Raw genomic sequence first — 21,916 nt, forward strand, 5'->3', positions numbered from 1 at the left:
AAGCTTTAGTTGCTGATCCACCTTTCACTGTGTTCCATCATGACAAGGTGGTTCTCTGTACTCATTCTAAATTCTTACCTAAAGTGGTTTCAGAATTTCATCTCAACCAATCTATTGTACTTCCAGTGTTTTTTCCAAAGCCTTATTCTCATCCTGGAGAATCAGCACTTCATACTCTGGACTGTAAATGTGCTTTGGCCTTCTATTTGGAACGCACCAAACCACACAGAACTGCTCAACTTTTTGTCTGCTTCGATCCAAATAAGTTGGGACATCCTATCTCTAAGCGTACCATCTCCAACTGGATGGCTGCTTGTATCTCCTTCTGCTATGCCCAGGCTGGATTACCCCTACACAGCCCATAAGGTCAGAGCAATGGCAGCTTCAGTAGCTTTCCTCAAATCTACACCTATTGAGGAAATTTGCAAGGCTGCTACTTGGTCCTCGGTTCATACTTTCACGTCTCACTATTGTCTGGATGTTTTCTCCAGATCGGATGGCCATTTTGGCCAGAGAGTATTACAAAATTTATTCTTCTAAGTTGCCAACGCTCCCACCATCCCATTCTGGTTAGCTTGGAGGTCACCCATATGTGAGCATAGACTGCCTACTTGTCCTGGGATAAAGCACAGTTACTTACCGTAACAGGTGTTATCCAGGGACAGCAGGCAGCTATTGTCACAACCCACCCACCTCCCCTGGTTGGCTTCTCTGCTAGCTATCTGAACTGAGGAGACGCACCCTGTGCTAGACGGGAAGGCACTCGCGCATGCGTTGTACGGCTGACTCGAAAGTTCTAGTTTCTTCAAGCAAGTCTGCTTGCGAGGCTTCTGCATCGGGGCTCCGTCGATGATGTCACCCATATGTGAGACTAGCTGCCTGCTGTCCCTGGATAACACCTGTTATGGTAAGTAACTGTGCTTTTTTGTTGGTTCTATTAATGTGGTATAATCTCTTCTCAATCCTAGGATGGCTACCTACTTCACAGGACAAAGTAAATAAGAAAAATGGAGTCCAAGATAATGAAAAATGCAATAAAATTTCTTCTTTTGATGGCCTTGAGGAAGATGTTGTTGGATCGGCTATTTTGATAGAAGTGGATGAAGTTTATCCTCCCATACAATCAGCAAATAAAATTGCTAAACCAAACAAAGAATACCCACTGGAGAATTCTGTCACACGTTTGCCTTCAAGTCCTACAGTTCAACTCCAGATCAGGAAAAGGTAAGTTTGATCTTTGTGTTTGGTTTATTTGAGAACATTGCATTTGGGCTGATTTAAAAACTTGGATAGAAATTCCATGTGTGAAAGGAAGAAATATTCTGGTAGGGCTGTACTACTGTCCCCCAGGCCAGAATGAGAAAATGGATGAAGAAATGTTTACAGAAATTAGGAAAACTGGCAAATTGGGCAACAGTATAATAATGAGTGATTCAACTACCCCAATATTGGATAAATTGGATAAATGTTACATCAGGTAGTGCTGGGGAGGTAAAATTCCTAATAATAGTGTCCTTTTCATTCAAAATACAATTTTCTTATGCTAAATATTCAATTCATGACCAAATAACTACTTTGCCATTATAAATAAATATAAATGAATAATCATAAATTGCTCAGTGCCACCACCAGGTCATTGCTAATGCAGTTCAGACCACGATAGTTTAGAACCGTCATTACACTTTATTGTTCCCTGCCTTCAAGTTTCAAATTTATTAAGTATTTGATTGATTGCTTACTCAAATATCTAAGCGATGAACAAATTTTTCAATTTACAAATAATACAGGGGTTATAAAAAAGAGACGAACACTGAACAAAACATATTAAATTAACGACTAACAAAATAAGCGGATAAGGAAAACAAAGGGAAAGGCAGGGTAATGAAATACAATAATAATGATAGAAAGAAGGATGATTATGGTAAAAAAAACATTAGGAAGGAAATAAAAGAAGATGCCTCCTGAAAAAAAGCGAAATTAGACCGGGACTCCTAAATATCATAAGCATCTTTGAACAAAAAGCTCTTAAGTTTACTTTTAAATTTATCCAAGTTCTTTTCTTCTCTGAGATAAATAGGGAGAGAGTTCCAAGTTTGAGGAGCTGTAACAGAGAAGATAAAGTGCCGCCATGCATTAATAAAGCATAGTGTGCAATAGCTTGGAATTTACTCAAAAAAGTCACTGGTATTCCAATTACCTATATAGTTGTTTTAAAGTGCTGTCAGAAACATGTTTAGAACTGAACTTATCTTGTTCTTGTTGCCCTCCTGTCCAGAGTATAACTATCATGTATCATGAACTGTATGAAATTAATCCATATAAAGTGTTTATGTAATAAAGTGCTGTCCAGTGTTGTTTTAAAATAACGTAGTCATGCTTGCAATCAAGTCTAATCTTTCACTGCCTTCCGACCCAAGCTGGGTTTCATGTTCGTTTTCAGGGAGAACAATGCCTAGGAGAAACTGAAAACACACTATGATTGATATAACTCTTCTTAGTCAGTTCTTATTGTGCAAGTCATGTAAAAGTTCTAAATGACTCTTCATAATAATAAACTTAAAACTTCATACTTATCATTTGGCTGAAACCGTCCCAGGAACTCCAATTCACTAAGCAGTGATATTTTTTTAAGCTTGTCATGTGATTATTTCTCAGCCAGTAGCAATGCTTTGAGCATAAAGTTCCTGATTGGATCAGGCTCAAAGTTCCTGATTGGATGTGTGGGCCATTCTATCTCGTGATTCAAACCAAGGGGAGCAACAGTTCTCCAATTATAAATAAATTTCTGTTCCTTGCGTAACAGTGCATGAAATAAATCTGCACCATGTTTTAAACAACTTTGCTGTAACACAGTGAATCGCAATTCTTGTAGAGTGTGATTGTGACTGACTGCTCCAATGTTGGGTGAGTGGAGCTACCACCTTCTCTGTCCGGATACTACTGAGATGCTCTGCTATATGAATCTTTACCGGACGCTGTGTGTGACCAATGTAATATACATTACAAGGGCAGATGATGCAGTATATAACCCCTGAGAAAGTGCAATCTGTGTGCTGTTTTAACTTGAATGTCTTCCTTTTGTTGGGTATAGTTATTTCATTGGTGACTATTGCCAGCTCACAATATTTACATTTCCTCCTCCTCGCCCCTGTGTGGAGGCTGAGCTCAGTCTTCTTCATTTCCTTAGCATCTTGATATGAGCATTCTGATTTTGGAGCAGTGCGACACACCGAAAGGCGCTCTCAAAGTGGTGAGAGCTAAGTCCCGTCTGTACCTGATGGCACAGGAGTGTCGGCAGCTTTTTAGTCAGCCTAAAGTGGACTCTTTAGTTGCGCAGGTCACTAAGTACACCTCTCTTCCCAGTGAAGGTGGTGTGGTGCTCACAGACATCCAGGACTGTCACATGGATGTGGTCCTAAGAGACTCTTTGAGGCACCGGTTTTGGGAGTCAAAGCTGCCTATGTGTCACGCGTACTTGCTTGTCCAGGCTGCTTACTCTGGAAAATGAGGCTGTGGATTCTCCTCCTCAACTTCTTTTGGCTGGAGTGGATTTATGTTGCTGATGCTCTATATGACCTTATGCAGGTCTTGGGTAAGGTATAAGCATATTCGATTTCTTCTCGCAGAATGCTCTTGATCTCTAAATACTCTTGCGAGGCTCCCTTTTAAGGGGCCTTTATTATTTGGCAAAGGCCTGGATGACCTTATTAATTCTGTGGTGGACTGTTGCCTTAATACCCGGCCTGACAGCAAAACCAGACTCTCTAAAGGTTCGGGACGGTCTAATTTTTGTGGCTCCAGGCGTTCCCGCCCTTATTCAGGTTTCACGTCTCAGAGATTTTCCCAGAGACTTGGGCTCAGGCAGATAACTTCATATATTTTAACATGTCAGAGAGAGGCTCTACGTACCTCTCTGCAGTGGTGTACCTAGCATATGTGGCACCCGGGGGTCCATCTTTTTTTCACCCCCCCCCAGGGGGAAAAGGCAGCATCTTACATACTGCAGTGAGCAGTACCGTATTTTCAAGCATATAACGTGCGCGTTATACACTATTTTTACAAACCACGCATAACCTTGCGCGTTATACGCGTGAGTGCGTTGTACAAAATTTTTTTACATAGTTCCCCCCCCCCCCCGACGTTCGATTCACCCCCCCGCAGGACCGCTCGCACCCCCACCCCGAAGGACCGCTCGCACGCACCCCCACCCCGAAGGACCGCTCGCACGCACTCCCACCCGCACCCCCAGCCTAAAGGACCGCTCGCACCCCTACAGCCTCCGGACCCCCCCCATCATGTAGAAGCTCCTACCGGTGTCCTGCTGCTTCCTCTTGGCAGTCCCGGCCCTTCTGTGAGCCCTGTGCCTGCGCTGCTTCCTCTTCCGGCGGTCCCGCCCTTTCTCTGACGTCAAGCCTCTTGCCCCGCCGACTCCCCGACTCGCCGACACGATCGGGGCAAGAGGGATCTCAAGCCCTCTTGCCCCAGCCAACCGCAGCACCCCAGACATGATCGGGGCAAGAGGGAGCTCAAGCCCTCTTGCCCCCCCGACTCCCCGACACGATTGGGGCAAAAGGGAGCCCAAGCCCTCTTGCCCCGCCGACTCCCCAACTCCCCGACAATATCGGGCCAGGAGGAAGCCCAAGCCCTCCTGGCTCTGGCGACCCCTCCCCCTGCTAGTTGTTCGGGCCAGGAGGGAGCCCAAACCCTCCTGGCCACGGCGACCCCCTACCCCCATCCCGCACTACATTACGGGCAGGAGGGATCCCAGGCCCTCCTGCCCTCGACGCAAACCCCCATCCCCCCAACGACCGCCCCCCCCAAGAACCTCCGATCGCCCCCCCAGCCGACCCGCGACCCCCCTGGCCGACCCCCACGACACCCCCACCCCCCTTCCCCGTACCTTTGTGTAATTGGCCGGATAGACGGGAGCCAAACCCGCCTGTCCGGCAGGCAGCCAACGACGGAATGAGGCCGGTTTGGCCCATCCGTCCCAAAGCTCCGCCTACTGGTGGTGCCTAAGGCGCCTGGGCCAATCAGAATAGGCCCAGGAGCCTTAGGTCCCTCCTGGGGGCGGGGCCTTTGGCACATAGTCGGGTTGGGCCCATGTGCCTCAGGCCCCGCCCCCTTTCATACCACCCTGACCCCCTTTCTCACCCTTCACCACATTTCCATACCACCCTGACCCCCTTTCTCACCCTCCACACCAGTCTTAGGCGATTGTGACGACAGATGCCAGTCTTCAGGGCTGAGGTGCTCTTTGCAATCGTCTTCCCATTCAGGGGCTTTGGACGCTCTCCCAAAAGAAATGGTTAATCAACAGGTTGGAACTGAAGGCCATTACAGAGGACTCTGGAGGGCCAAGGCGGTCAGAGTCTTCTCCGACAATATAACAGCAGTAGCATATGTCAATCACTAGGGAGGCTCAAAAAGTGCGTCTCTGATTCAGGTATCTTGTTGCCTTTTGGGATCCTGCCCAGGGTGACAATTCTTATGTTATGGCCACACTTTAGAAAAGGACTTTTCTGATTGTAAAATAGGCATTACATGTGGAAATTCTTTAAAAAATTATGCTGAACATGCCCGATGTCGCTTTCTTCTTTCCACTTTTCTTTTTCTGTCATCACCCTCAGGTGCAATGCATGGACAATTCTCAGGGATCCTCAAAGTCCCAAGGTTTGAGGGTGGGGTGGAGAGAGAATGACCTCAATACCAATCTGTTCACAATAGCAGTAGTGGTCATTTTCTCTCTTCCTGGTCTTGAGATCATTACCTGTAGCAGAGACCTATTTAAAAAATTGTTGCCTATATGGAAATGGAAAGGGGACTTGTATACCGCCTCTGTAAAATCCTGTCAATATAAGAAATTTGTTTTCATTCCAGGCCGCTAAATTGAATATGTGGCTTGGAAAATTAATGATAGAGGCTTCTTCCTACTCTGATTTTAGAAAATTACTTAGACACGCCTGTTTGATAGATTTGCATCTTAACAGTGTTCCTATTTTACTTTTTTAGGCTTTTTAACTGATGTATTTTACATTTATAGTAATTATTTGATTGTTTAATTTTATGTTATTTTACTCACACTGTATGTATTCATTTTCTGTTGTGAACCGCTTTGAACCTTTTTTGGTATAGTGGTATACAAAAATAAATTATTATTATTATTTTTGTAGCTGTGGCATTTCAAAGCTGACATTCAAAGAGGTGGGCATTGGAGGATTAAGTGACTTGCCCAGGGTCACAAGGAGCAGCACTGGGATTTGATCTCACAACCTCTGGGTGTAGAGGCAGCAGCTCTACCAATGAGCCACTATGTTTGCAAAGTAGAAATTTTCTGAAGGAAAGGAATTGAGGATAAATCTAGTTAATCTAACATTTTGCCTATTTGAATAGCATTTAAAATATGCTAATTAGATTATTGCCATGTACAATACATCATATTATATTGTTGATTGTGATGGTGTGGTAGCAAACAGATGCAAATTGAATTAAGGTTTACTAGCTCAGTGAAATACAACTCATCAGACGGAGTCCTTAAATCAACATATTTGTATTGCTGTCTCAATTAAAGGCTCATTGTTTTGCTTTGGCCTTTCCACTGAGTTGTTTAGACCATCTCCTATCTTTTTTTTTTTTCTCTGGATATACTATCTGGCTTATGACTGAAAATGCATAAAGCTTCCTGTGTGCCTCCTCTTTCCCTTTCATACTATGTAACTTTTCCTCTCCCCTGGCTGCTCCTATAATCCTATGTTGTAGAATGTCATAATATAGAATATTGTATACTGTTCAGATTTCTCTCTTGAAAATTGGCAGTATATCAAATAGATTGAATTTGAACTTGTTTGGTGTTTTGCTCAGTTTTGTATTTTGTAAAGTTGTCCTTTTTCTGTATATATCAAAAACCCTGTTTTGCTTTTCTCATTTAGGTTAGATTTCAGTGAACATGCAAGTCCATTCAATAATGCAGCTGAATCAGAGACTGAAATACAGAAAAGAAACGATGAACATATGAAGACTTCAGTGAACCAATGTCTTCCTTCTGTGGAGGAAGTCAGCAAATCGTTCTCACCCATGTTACATGTACAAAGTGCAAGAGAAGATCAACATGGGTAGGTTTCCAAATCGTTTCCTAGCATGAGTAGCAAACTTGTTAATATCATTAGTTTGTTTAAATCAGTGTTGTAGCCACGAGTAGCCCTGAATATGTATACCCTAGAGGAAAAGAGAGACAGGGGAGATATGATTCAGACGTTCAAATACTTGAAGGGTATTAACGTAGAACAAAATCTTTTCCAGAGAAAGGAAAATGGTAAAACCAGAGGACATAATTTGAGGTTGAGAGGTGGTAGATTCAGGGGCAAAATGTTAGGAAATTCTACTTTACGGAGAGGGTAGTGGATGCCTGAATGCGCTCCCGAGAGAGGTGGTGGAGAGTAAAACTGTGACTGAGTTCAAAGAAGCGTGGGATGAACACAGAAGATTTAGAATCAGAAAATAATATTAAATATTGAACTAGGCCAGTTACTGGGCAGACTTGCACGGTCTGTGTCTGTGTATGGCCGTTTGGTGGAGGATGGGCAGGGGAGGGCTTCAATGGCTGGGAGGGTGTAGATGGGCTGGAGTAAGTCTTAACAGAGATTTTGGCAATTGGAACCCAAGCACAGTACCGGGTAAAGCTTTGGATACATGCCCAGAAATAGCTAAGAAGAAAAAATTAAAAAAAAAATTTAAATTGAATCAGGTTGGGCAGACTGGATGGACCATTCGGGTCTTTATCTGCCGTCATCTACTATGTTACTATGAGGCCCACCCAAAATCAATGTTCCCTTGGTGTGGCTGTTGAGTATTCCTAAGCCCCACTAACCAAAGACCTCCTCCCAGTATTCTGGGCATTCCTGCAAGCTCAGGTATGTGTTGAGAAAGAATTTTCTGTCCACTCAGTTGGGCTCAGGCCCATGCTAAATAAGCCTTCTAGCTACACCACTGGTTTAAATTGATTATTTTTTAAAAGATATTATAACCAACTTGGAGATTATTGTTGTTGCTAGGTTTTTGAGTTCTAGCGACTTGATGAATTGCGGATCTAAAAAGAAATCGGTTATGTGCTAGCCCGGTAAGGTTCTCCAGCGTCATCCCCATGGTTGTTTTCAGCGTGTCCAGCCATCTGATTGCAGGTCATCCTCTTCGCCTGGTTCCTTCAATCTTCCCAAACATGAAATCCTTCTCTAGTGATCTCTCTCTTCTGATGGTGTGACCAAATAAGACAGTTGTTGCTTCATCATTTAGGCTTTGAGTGACATAGCTGATCTTTTCCAGAATCTATTTGTTCTTCTGGTGATCCATGGCATGCCTAAAATCCTTCTCCAGCACCAAAACTCAAATGAGTTGATCTTCTTTCTGTCTTGTTTCCATAGTGTCCAGCTTTTACATCTGTAGCTGACCACAGAGAAAATGAGTGTGTGGACAAGTCTGATCTTCGTTTGGAGTGTTACCTCCTTTCCTTTGAATACTTTGTCGAGAGCCTTCATTGAAGAGTGACCAGGTGCTATTCTGTGGAGTATTTCTTCCCTGCTAGTTGCTTCTTTGTTTACAAAAGAGCCCAGGAGATTGAAATCCTTTACAACTTCTATTGGACATGACAATGAAGCCGACGGCACAGTGTGCAGCGGCTGCTAAGAGAGCGAATAGAATGCTAGGTATAATCAAGAAGGGTATTACAACCAGAACGAAAGAAGTTATCCTGCCGCTGTACCGGGCAATGGTGCGTCCGCATCTTGAGTACTGCGTCCAGTATTGGTCGCCGTACCTTAAGAAGGATATGGCGTTACTCGAGAGAGTTCAGAGGAGAGCGACACGACTGATTAAGGGGATGGAAAACCTTTCATACGCTGAGAGATTGGAGAACCTGGGTCTCTTTTCCCTGGAGAAGAGGAGACTTAGAGGGGATATGATAGAGACTTACAAGATCATGAAAGGCGTAGAGAGGGACAGATTCTTCAAACTTTCAGAAAATAAAAAAACAAGAGGGCATTCGGAAAAGTTGAAAGGGGACAGATTCAAAATGAATGCTAGGAAGTTCTTTACCCAACGTGTGGTCGACACCTGGAATGCGCTTCCAGAGGACGTTATAGGGCAGAGAACAGTTTCGGGGTTTAAGAAAGGATTGGACAATTTTTCTGCTGGAAAAGGGAATAGAAGGGTATAGATAGAGGTTTACTACACAGGTCCTGGACCTGTTGGGCCGCCGCGTGAGCGGACTGCTGGGCGTGATGGATCTCAGGTCTGACCCAGCAGAGGCATTGCTTATGTTATGTTCTTATTCTACCGCTTTCAAGCTCAAAATCTTCATCATTTTCCATGTTCATGATCTTCATCTTGTTTATCTTCAGTTCTTTTTTTTTGAAGTATCTTTATTAGCAATTGTAACGGGAACATACAATGGTGAAAGCAGAGAAAAACAGAACAAGCACAGAAACAACAATGGAGACTATGACAGCAGATGGATCATAGTGCAGAAACCTTGTGGCTGAATGCCCCATACAATTGACATTTTGTGTTTAATATACAAAACCCCCAAAGCAAACATGCACAAACCCCAAACTCCCGGCCACAAGCCACAACAGTCAGACAACAAACAACCCACAAGCAAACATCCAACACACCCAAACATACATAAGCACCCACACGTGCAGCCACCCAGGGAAGTAGCAAAGAAAAAAGAAAAACGATCTCTATCCCAAAAAGAAATCAGGGTATGGAGTCCGTGGTCTCTGAGCTGGAACAGAAAGTTAAAGCCCGCTTCCAGAGAGCATGATAACCCCGGAGGGCAAGAGTCCCACACCGGGGAATGCACTGAAGTTCATACCGCCCCACCTCCGCTAGTCGAGCAAGCCACTGCAGGAAGGAGGCCACGGAATCAACCACCTAATGGTGAAACAATAGCTTTTTTGCCACCAAAACAGCCAAGTAAAGAACCCTACGCTGAGGTAACGTAAGCCCTCCCTCAATCAAATCCCGTAGATCTCCCAAGAGCAAGAAACCATAGCTCCAGGGCACAGTGCGCCGAACAAGGCGTTCCAAAAATGGAAGAACTTAAAGCCATAAAGCGGAGGAAGTGCTTTCCAAGAAATGGTGAAGAAGGGTACCTAAAGAGCGATTACATTTAGTACAAGTCGCTCCTTCCCATAGGCCCATGCGAGCCCCCTGTGCCCGGGAGTCATATGCTCGATGCAAAATTTTAAATTGCATTTCCCGAAGATCCGTGGAACCCCCCAAGGCATGCACATTGGCAAAAAGATCAAGAAATGCTTTGCGATCAAAAGTAAGATCAAGCTCCGATTGCCAGCGCGAGGCCAGTCGATCCACGGATCCCAAATCCGAAGCATTCTTCAGAATCAGATACCAGGTAGATAATTTGTTGAAAGCAGGAGGCACCTGGAAGAATTGAACATCCAAGGGACCACAGAGCCAAGCATCCCCCCACTTGCGACCAAGGGACAAATAGTAGTGCCGAGCCTGAAGGTAAGCCCAAAAATGAGTCTGGGGCAGGTGCCAGTGAGATTGTAGTTGGGCAAAGGTAGGAAACTGCCCACCCCCCACGGTTAGGAAATCCTGAAGAGATCTACACCCCCTCTGCTACCACTGATGAAACCAAGAATGACCCACTCACAGCAAAAAGTCAACATTTCCAGACAATTGCAACAGGAGGGAAGCTGCCGGAGTCTTCCCCTGCCAAAGCCGCCACCACCGCCACGCACGGCGCAGGGGTAGAAGAAATGCAAACTTGGGCCCCCCTCCTGGGATAACCGACAGCGGAGCATGAAGAAGGGACAAGACTGAGTGGGGAGCACACCACGATTCCACCCATCCCTGGGGAAAAAATTTATAACAACCCGACCAACCTTCATGGATAAACCGAACCAAAGCTGCAACGTTGTAGTAACGGAGATCAGGAAGGTTCAATCCTCCCCGAAATTTGTCCAAAGCCAAAGTGGCATAGCTAATCCGGGCACGTTTATGATGCCAAATAAAAGAGGAGAGGATCGAGCAAAACAGACGCACATCCCTATCAGTAACCCAAAGAGGTACGGTCTGCAAGGGATACAGGATCTTAGGAAGTAGTATCATTTTAGACAAAGCCATTCGACCCCAGAGTCCCAACGGAAGATCTTTCCATTTATCACACAACCGTTGGATCTCATCCAGATGGTGGTGCACATTATATTCGTACAGAAGCTTGAGATTGGGACTTAAATACACACCAAGATAACGCATCGGCCTCCGTATCGCGGTATCTCTAGGCCCAGAAGTCCAGGCTCCAAAGTAGTGGACTGCAACGGGAGGAGTTCAGATTTAGCATAATTGACTCGCAGACCAGAAATGTCCCCGAAGGAACGAACAAGAGCAATTGCATGCCCCAGATCAGAGCGAGGTTGGCCCAGATAAAGGAGAATATCATCAGCAAATAGGTTAATACGGCTATGTCAGTCCCCCTGAATATCTGAAGCTCCACGAATCTTAGTGGCCAAAGGTTCGATAGCTAACACGAAGAGCAGCGGGGACGGGGCAGCCCTGCCGTGTCCCTCTGCCCAAGGCAAACGGAGCGGTGAACTGACCATTTACTAAAAGCTGTGCTTGCGGTCGGATATATAAGCTACATATCCATTGATGAATAGGGCTCTCAATATCAAACCGACGCAAAACCCAGAAGAGATACTGCCAGGAGATGCTATCGAAGATCTTCTCCATGTCCAGGCCCACAATAGCTGATGTCCCCTCCAGTCCACGTCTGGAATGAAAGGCCATCAAAGCGCGAGCTAGATTCATTGATACATATCGGCCCGGCACGAACCCGGCCTGGTCCTCAGGGATCAAGAGTGGCAAAAATGTATTCAAATGGTTCGCCAAGATTGCGGCAAAGAGCTTGGCATCCTGATTAAGAAGAGAAATGGGCCGATAGGACCCCACCTGGGCCGGGTCCTTACCTGGTTTAGGCAATAACACAACATGGGCCAGATTAGGGGTCCCCAAACCCTGCTCCGTGGACAGCTCATTGAATGCCTCCGCCAACACAGGAGAAACCTGATTCGACAAAATCTTATAGTACTCAGAGCCAAATCCGTCAGGACCAGGTGCCTTAGTTAATTTAAGCTTCTTGATACCTAGCTGTACCTCCCCAGGACTAACAGGGATATTCAATTGATCCACCTAAGCAGCCGTCAACCTAGGAAGCGTGAGCCCCTGAAAGAAAGCATCTCTATCAGAGTCCGAGAAAGGGCGGTTCGCATACAGGGATTCATAAAAGTGAACAAATTGTTGTTGGATCTGCTGTTCCTGGGTGAAACAAGCACCTATCGGATCCTGAATGGACAGAATAACCTGGCGCTATCTTGGAGGACGAACCAAGTTAGCCAACAGTCTCCTGGTCTTGCCTCCCCATGAATACAATTTATACCGTTGAAAGTAAATATCTTGAGAGGCCCTCTGTGTTAAAATAGTGTCTATCTGGCGCCGTACGGTGAGCAAGCGGAGTTTATCATCCTCAGAAAGAGAAGTACAATGTCGCGCCCGCAATTGGCGAAGCTCCCCCGATAGAGCCAATAAGTCAGCATCCAGTTTCTTCTGCTTCCGAGAAAGATAAGCAATAATAAACCCCCGCAGAACCGCCTTGGAGGCCTCCCAGAATAATACCGGAGGGACATCGGCCATATGGTTGTGAGAACTTTACTCCAACCACTACTCTCGAAGATATTTATGAAATTCTAGATCTCTATAAAGATAACACAGAAATTTCCAATGCCTTTCCCCCGATGCAGGTGTAAATTGAAATTCCATGACAACCGGTGAGTGATCCGACAAGGGAACCTCCTCGATATCTATCTCAGACACCCTGGGATGCAGAGAGGGTGAGACCAACAGATAATCCAACCGAGCATATACATTGTGTGGATGTGAGTAAAAAGTGTAAGTGTGTTCCGTGGGGTGCAAAATCCTCCAGGCGTCCAATAACTGTAACTGGCTAAGTAAAAAATTTACCCCTTTGGCTCTAAGGTCCCTGGCCCCCACCTTGGCTGGACAGCAGTCCAGGGCAGGATCTACCGTGATGTTAAAATCCCCACTCATCAGTGGCTGGTAATTGGGATACATGGCAATCTTAGCGAGCAGAGCTGAAAAAAATTTATGATTATACACATTAGGGGCATACAAATTGCATAATAACCAGTTGTGTCCAAAACCAGTTGTGTCCCCACAATAGCAGAACGTCCCTCTGGGTCTAGGAGGACTTTGTGTACATGGAAAGGCAATTGTTTATGAATAAGTAAGGCAACCCCCCGCTTCCGGGTACCAAAGGAGGAAGAAAAGACCTCACCCATCCAGGCTCTCCGAAGCTTGAGGTGTTCAGCAGGGGAGAGGTGGGTTTCCTGGACAAAGGCTATGTCAGTCCCCCTCTTCTGGAACCAGTTCAAAACTTTCTTCCTCTTAACAGGAGAGTGGATACCGTCCACGTTTAAAATGGCTATGGTCAACTTAGTCATGGAGGAAACAATCTCTTAAAGACAAAAGTAGAGAACAAGACAGGAAAAAGGCGGAAAGGCCCTCCAGCTAGGCCCTCCCCCAGAACAGCAGAAACAGTAGCACCCCTGAAAGACCCAGGTCTCTTTGAAGTAGAACAAACCCTCCCCCCATGTAAGCTGCACCGCAACATAGCCAACCCTCCCCCCTAGCCACAAACTCTCCCACCATATATACCACCATGCAAACACACCAAACCCCAGTCTACAACCCCATGCACACAGCACTCCCCCCCTGCCCATCCACCAACCCCACTCCCTCCCCCAGAGAAAACCATCCCCAGAAGTACACCCAGACCTCCAAACCCCAACAGAAAATAATAATAAGAAACTATAAACAAAAAACTGTGCTCCCAAAGACTGGAGCAACCTAATGTCCAAAGCAGAACTCTCGACCCAGAGTCTCAAACCCAGATGGGCACTGCCAAAATGGTCAGGAAATGCAGCCAGCTCCGGGGTCCATCAATTTCTCACGAGCAGCCCAAAGAAAATGTACCCAACAGGAAGAAAGTAGCTGAAGGCAGGAACAAAAACCAGGGTCCGACAACCAGCAGGCCACCCCTCAGGAGCAGACTTGTGGTACCAGACGAGACAGCCACCTTGGAATATCCGGAGCAAGGCACCCCAGTCCCACTCAGAGGAAAGGATAAAGCCAGGTGTAGCTGCCCTCAGCAATCCAAGCAATCCCAGAAATAGCGCAGCCCGGCTGAAGTCTCGAACAGAGAGCACAGAGACCACCTGTAGGATCACACCACCTGATCAGCCGCCGGCGCTCCACCTTCAGCGACGACCGGGAGAGAATCCAAATAATGCTGTGCTGCTGCTTTATCAGTGAAGGTTTGGGGCTTCCCATCACTCCAAATGCGCAAAGACGCTGGATACACAAGCGCAAACCGCACTCCCCGGCGATGAAGCATAGTGCAGAGAGGTGTCATTTCCCTGCGAAGGGATGCCACGTGCTGAGAGTAGTCATTGAATAACAACAACTTTTTCCCTTCATATTCCACCTGACCAGCTTTCATGTAGGCTTGCAGGATAAGCTCCTTTTCCTTCCAATTCAGGAACCGGGAGATTGCAGCCTTAGGGCGATTTTTATCTACCGAGCGTTGACCCATGCGATGTGCGCTCTCGCAGATAAAGCCGGTTGGCGGCGTCTCCAAGCCCAGCCTAATTGGAAGCCAGATTTGAAAGAAGTGATAAATATCTTGATCGGCTCTGAGCTCAGGTAGACCCACCACACAGAGGTTGTTCCGTCGCTGGCGATTCTCATGTTCATCTAGTCGGCCAGTCAGCATGTTCACTTGGGCCTGCAGGGCTACCACGGTAGCACGATCCCCCAGGGCCGCATCCTCCCCATCAGAGACACGCTACTCCACCGCCGCAATGCGAGTCGCCTGGGCCTCAAACCGCTCATTGATTCAGTCCATGGCGGACTGAAGCTTATGCAAGCGATCCTCCAGCGCCGCGGTCACTATTCGGGAGATCTCCATCGCCCACTCTCTCCACTGCGCCGGAGCAGTAGATGAGGTCGGCGCCACCACCATTTTAGCCGCAGGGAAGGCAGAGCGATGTTTTTGAGCCTTCGCGGAGCGCATTGGCATCCCGGTCACAAACCACCTCTCCAAAGGCTCCGCACCCGCACTGCACCTCAAGAAGGCCTCTGGTGTGAGCAGTACCGATCGGGCAGTATTTTTAAAGGTAGTTTAGCCGATATTGGGAGACCCGGGGTCAGGGAGCTCGAGGGCACACATCTTCTCAAAGCAAAGGCATTATCTTCAGTTCTAATCCCATGTTATGACTTTCAGCTTTGACTTTTCTCAGTAGATACAGCATGTCATCTTTGCTGCTGGTGATGAGCATGGTATCATCTGCATAGTGCAGGTTGTTTATATTTCGGTCGCCAACTTTGAAATCGACACTCTCTTCTTAATTTGCGTTTCTGAAGATGGTTTCACAGTACAAGTAGAACATTTAAGGTGACAAGATGCATCCTTGCCTGATGCCACGTTTTATTGGAAACAAATCAGTGTTGCCATATTCAGTTCTCACTACAGCTTCTTGATTTTCATATAGGCTCTCTTTCAGCTGAGTTACGCGTTTGCCATTTGCACTAGCGTTCTTCATAGTTTATTGTTATCCACACAGTTAAAAGCTTTGCTGTAGTCTATGAACAAAGGTATAGGGGTTTTTGGTATTCTTTTCTCTTCTCCAATATCCATCAAACACTGGCAATAATATCTCTTCCTCGACCTTTTCTGAAACCAACCTGAACTTTGGGTACTTCTTGCTTAAAGTATGATTGGAGCCTTCGTTGTATTATTATCAGCAATATTTTGCTGGCGTGTGGAATTAATGCAATTGTTTTATAGTTATTACAGTCCATGGTGTCACCTTTCTTCGGTATAGGTATGAAAAGTGATCTTTTCCAATTGATTGGCTATGTTTTTTCCTTCCAAATGTGTTGACATAGTCGAGTGAGGGTCATGATAGCACCTTCTGAGCCTTTTATTAATTCAATTGGAATACTGTCAATACTAGGTGACTTGTTTTTCAATTAAAGGTTTAATTGCTGCTATGACTTCTTCTTTTAAAATATCTGGTCCTTCTTTGGCTTCAGTTTTCCAGTTCAATTTTCCCAATGTTATCCTCCTTGCCTTGTTTGTATAAATTTTCCGTATATTCTTTCCATCTCTTTTTAATGCTTTCTGGATCATTCAATATCATTCCATTGGCGTCTTTAAGTATACCCAATCGAGGTTGGAATTTCTGCCGCAATCTCTTAATCTCCTGAAAAGCTAATCTGGTTTTTCCATTTATATGTTCTGATTCAATTTTCTAACAAATATCCTTGAGATATCGTTCTTTGTCTTGCCATACTTGACGTTGAAACCAGGGCTGTGGAGTCTGAGTTGAGGAGTCGGAGACAGTTTTGGGTACCTGGAGTCGGAGTCTTTCTTCTGCTACTTTTCTGGTTTCTTCTGAGATCCCAGACTTACTTTTTTTTTAATTGAATGTGTTGGGTTTTTTTTTTTTTTTTTTAGCTTTGTCACTAATCACAATTTTGATGTCATTCCATAACTCTTTGGACTCTCTCTCTCTCCTTTATCAAGCAAGTCAAACCTGTTTAGGTTTATTCAGTGTTGTATTTTAGGAGGTCTCTAATGATCTGCTTGTGAAGCTTCACCTTGATCTTGCATGTCAAAAGCTCGTGGTCACTTCTGCAATCAGCTCCTGGTTTAGTCCTTGCAGTCCACTGCATCTTCAGATATACTTCCTACTTTTGAAATGAAGTCCCACATAATGATCAGTAGATCTTGTTTTGGCAATTGATCTATTATATTTTGAAGTTGTTCATAGAACAAGTCTACATCCTCATCTTCTGCGTCTGTCGTTGGAGCATATACTTGGATCAAGATGACATAGATCGGCTTTCCTTGCAGATGGATAATAACATTGTACTTTAGTACCGTCTTTGAAAGCTTATTATTGAGGATGAAAGTCACAACATTTTTCCTGTGTGTTTCATGACCAGAGTAGCAGATCCAATGCTCGTTTCATTGAAAATGGCCCTGTCCTGTCCATTTGAGCTCAATGATCCCTATCAAATCGATTTAGGTTTTTTTTCCATTTGATCTTTTAACAATTTCCAGTTTTCCTTGATTCGGACATCCTGGCGGCTTTGATCCGTCAGCTTCATAAACACTGGGCATACCCTGAGTAGTATGATGAGTGCCTTCTGACCTAGGGGACCATATTCCAGCACTATGTCATTTTGTTGTCTTATTATCATCATATTTTCTTGGCAGAATACTGAAGTATTCAGGGTATTTTTAAAGGAAGTATTTGTTTTAGAATTTTAAATAAAGAACTCTGTTTATACATTGGATTGGCATCTGTTCTTCTAACTGTCTTGCATGTGTGTGTACAGCTCTGAGCATGTCTAGTAGTGCTATTGAAATTGGTAGTAGTATTTCTTTCTGTTATATAGCCTGGGAATTTAAGTTGTGTTCTTGCCTAACTAGTGAGTGGACCACATTAAATGAAGGCATTTTAGGAACAGAGTCAGCACTTGGCAATATTTAGCACTTAATTGGCCAAGGTAACTGCATAAATAAGACTGCATAAAAGTTGGTCCTATCTTTATGTAGTTCACCATAGCTGGTTAAGTGCTAAATATTGCACTTAACCAGCTATGGTTTCACCAGCACAGTGAATCCAGAAATTCAGTGCCAGAGCCCAGACATAGCCCAGCATTGAATTACCAGATAATAGTGCCAATGGCAAAATGCTGAGTGTCACCAGCTGAATATTGACTCCCAGAGTTTCTTATGTTCTCCGAGGACAAGCAGGTATAATCTATCTTGTGGGTGGCATTATCCATGGAACTTGGTACGAACACATACTAAGTGCACAGTCTCTTTAAATTTTAAGGCCATGCCCATACCATTCAATGCTGGTGCCTTCCTAAATGAAGACAGCTCACGGGACCTGTAGTTCTTCGTTTTCCATGGAACCGAAAAGCTGTGTTGTCAGAGTTTTCAGCGCATCAAATCATTATTGATCCCTTCCCATTTTTCTCCGTTTTTTTTGTCATCATCCTTTATTTTTATTGCGTTTCTTCATTTCTACTGAGTTTATTTTTTTATGACTTTTTCATTTTTGGCCACTGGATCACTTTTAGCCTTTTTCTTCTTCCTGGGAGCACTGATACTTTTGGGTTTGCGTTCTACTCGAGCTCCCCAACCACTGAGCCCTTTCACTTCATGTTGCTCATTTTCCCCTCCATGTCCAAATCAGTATGAAGAGGCTTCAGGAATGCTGTTGATGCAATAAGACCATCTCAGACTCTGACATGTATAATTGGTATGTCCTGAACATCAGTACGTTGACTGTGTCCTCTGTTCCCATATGCAAAAAAAGTCACTGAATGCCCGTGAACTTCAATTCGAAAACTTTTTGGTACTGTGTCAACATCGAGCATTGCTGGGGATTTGGAACCTTGTGCTCAACTTCCTGCATTGGGAGCGTTGTACATTGAGGTTGGCACAGTGCCGAGATTCTACTTCATCATCAATGCCTCATTTGTTGAGGACCTAGTACATAGAAAAGCTAAAAAGCATTAACATTCTTCTTTCCCTCCCTCTCAGGCATTGACTTTGATGAATGCAGTGCTTTGATGTGTAGATGACTGTTCTGCATCCAGATAGCTGGTATCACCTCGCAGGCACATCTCAACATCAAGGTCTCCCACGCCTCACCAACTGATACAGTAGACTGCTTTTATGCCACTGTCTCTCTCAATACCTGCACAGACTCTACAGACTCAATACCGGCATACTCTACAGATTCTTCTCCTCATTCCTACAACCAACAACCAATCGGACATTACCCAAAATATCTCAGTCAACATTGAAAGAATCCAAAATTGGGCAACAATCAACAAGTTAAAGCTAAATTCTACCAAAACCAAAGTTCTATACTTCCACACCGCCCAGCAGATGGCACCGATAAGCCTCACTCTTCAATTAGGCAACATCCTCACAGTAGATAAAACTTCCAAAATCCTAGACTGCATTCTAGACTCCACACTTAATATGGAATCAGAAATCTCCCATCTCCGGAAGCAGACCCTCTTCACCATGAGCCAATTAAGACTTATCAGACCATACTTTCTCAGCACCATTTTACCCTGATCGCGCAGATGATGATTCTACCACAATTGGATTACTGTAATTCTGCCTACATGGGAATCAACACTACTCTAGTCCATAGATAGATTGTGAGCCCGCTGGGACAGATAGGAAAAAATGCTTAAGTACCTGAATAAACTCATGTAAACCGTTCTGAGCTCTCCTGGTAGAATGGTATAGAAAATTGAATAGATAGAGAGAGAGATAAAATGCAAATTATTCAAAACACATCTGTAAGACTAATTTTCAACCTGAAAAAAATACTACTCGGTCTCAGCCTTCATCAAGCAACTGCACTGGCTACCCATCACATCGCAAATAAAATTCAAAATATAATGCATCATTCATCACATACTCCATGGAAATTCAGCAGCTCCACTTATCCAACTCTTCTCAATGGCATGTCAATAGGATACAACTAAATCTCCCAACTACAAAAAATCTCCAGTACAGGTGCATTTTTCACTCCATGCTAACCTTCCTGGTAGTGAAAACTTGGAACAACCTTGCAGAAACAGAACAGAGCCTAGCAACAACTTATTCCACAAGAAACTGAAAACCCTTCTCTTTGATACCTGAACTTTACATGAATCTCTCAGTACACCCTTCTTGCTAGTCTCATTCCCTTAATTCTCCTCTTTTCCCCTACCTCCTTGACACTGTTCTGCTTTTTTCTGCCTTCTTCTCTCTGTAAGTCGCCTTGAGCCTGCATAGGTATGCATGATGCACAAATAGAAGATTAGATTAGATCCGGTCTATGCTCGAACAAGAGCTTTCAGGGCTCCTACAGATTTAGTCCGCACAAGTTTCAAGAATACTATGCCTGCTCAGCCCAGTCCAAGGTGCATCCAAAGCATTGATTGAGGACATGGTCATATACACTTGCTCAGCACTGAGAATCAGTGTTAAGGACCCACTTGATGCATGTATCATCCTTGTTGGAGGAAGTTTCTCCTGTTTCACCTTGATGCATACTTGACACACTCCTTGATACATAGGACTCCTTTTACAAAGGTGCGCTAGTGGTTTTAGCGCGCGCTAGCCGCTACGCCTCCTTTTAAGCAGGCAGTAATTTTTCAGCTAGCACGCGCTAATCTTGTGCGTGTGCTAAAAATGCTAGCGCACCTTAGTAAAAGGAGCCCATAGACCCAGCTACACCAAGAAGAGAGTACTTTGAGGAATCTTACTCTGATATATCTCCTCACTCCAGTGAGGATCTACCAGATTTCTATACAGAAGAATCCTATGGTATACCTTCTGATCTCCTCCTCCCCAATGCTGTACATCCCCACCTGAAAATCTATCTTTTACTGGCTTCATACAACAAATGTGGCGGGTGTTGCCCATGAAAATGGAGACAGAGGAGAAACCTTGTTTTGAATTCTCTGAACTCCTTGTATTTAAAACGCCATCAAATTAATGTATCAAAGTACCTTCATACAAAGTTATGAAAGATGCTTTATTTAAAAACAGGGAGACTCCCTAGATGCCAACATGTCCAGAATTTAACCTGCCTCAACTTTACCACATTGGCTGGTTGTGGAATCTGCCCTCAAGTGTTTACATAGTTCCCGCTCTTATGCTTCTGCTCCTCTTGGAAGAGAGACCAGAACCTTAGAGTGCGTTGGTAAATTCATATTCTAGTCTTCAATGCTACTCAACAAAATAATTGACTACCAATTCTACATGTCCATTTATCTCAAATCTTTGCTAAAACAATTATCTGACTTAAATCAATATATGCTCTACCAGATCACTTGAAACAATTCCAACAGTTCTCTAAGAAGTTGTTTACTACTAAAATGTTCATGGCCCCGGTAGCTTTTGATGCATTTGATGTCTCCTCCAGAACATATGCAGTAGCTATTGCATAGAATGCCTGGCTTCGGATCTAGAAAATTTAATCCAAGTACCTCTCCAATGTCCCTTGCAAGGGAGATGATCTATTTGGAGAGAAAATTGAAGAAGCTGCAGATAAAATAAAAATGATACTATGACTACTCTTTGTAAAGCACAGACTTCTCAACCTTCTACATCGTTTTGGAGATAATTTTCCAGTTCTAGGTATTCCTCTTATTATAACCCCAGGTGTCTCTACAATCAACCATCTTCCTCTTCTTCTTGGTTAGCCAATCAGAGATCCTGGTCTATATAGTAGAGATGAAAACAAACCAAAAATCCACCAAAGAGTTCCATAGGGAGAGCAGGAAAGCAAGAACAAGGAGAACAGCTGTGGAACCAATGTTCTTAATACAATCTTTTATTTAACCAATGTAATATGCGAAGTGCAGTACAAGAGTAACACATTAAAAGAATAGTGGTATTGATCCATACCACGATTCTTTTACAGCTGTTCTCCTTGTTCTAGATAGCAGAGATCACAGAAATCACAATCTCAATCCAAGCAGCAGTCATCTTTTTGATGTCCCTTTAGAAAGCATAGCCAATATTTCCCTACCATAGGCAGTAGACTAATTTACTTTCACCAATGCTGGACACTAATAACATCAGATCAGTTGGTACTCCAAGTGGTAGCTCTGGATTATGCCCTGCGCATGCTAAGAAAACCTCCAAACCAGCCACTAAGAGTCTTTTTTCAACTCCCTCCAGAAGACCCTTCTTCACCAAGAACTCTGAGCACTTCTCCAGCTA

At 44.3% G+C, this 21,916-nt stretch overlaps 1 protein-coding gene across 2 annotated transcripts in view; it reads left to right on the forward strand.

Annotated features, from left to right (window-relative positions):
- The window catches only part of CENPC (centromere protein C), a 219,715-nt gene that overhangs the window by 57,010 nt on the left and 140,789 nt on the right, over positions 1-21,916 (forward strand). Inside the window, exons 6-7 of one of the 2 annotated variants that reach the window (XM_033914837.1) lie at positions 969-1,224; positions 6,930-7,112. In XM_033914837.1, coding sequence (XP_033770728.1) covers positions 969-1,224; positions 6,930-7,112 — 439 coding nt within the window. The remainder of the gene's footprint in view (positions 1-968; positions 1,225-6,929; positions 7,113-21,916) is intronic. The other variant, XM_033914846.1, reaches the window with a different exon arrangement.

The sequence above is a fragment of the Geotrypetes seraphini genome, chromosome 1 (genome assembly GCF_902459505.1).
Source record: "Geotrypetes seraphini chromosome 1, aGeoSer1.1, whole genome shotgun sequence".
In the NCBI taxonomy this organism is placed as follows: Eukaryota; Metazoa; Chordata; class Amphibia; order Gymnophiona; family Dermophiidae; genus Geotrypetes; species Geotrypetes seraphini.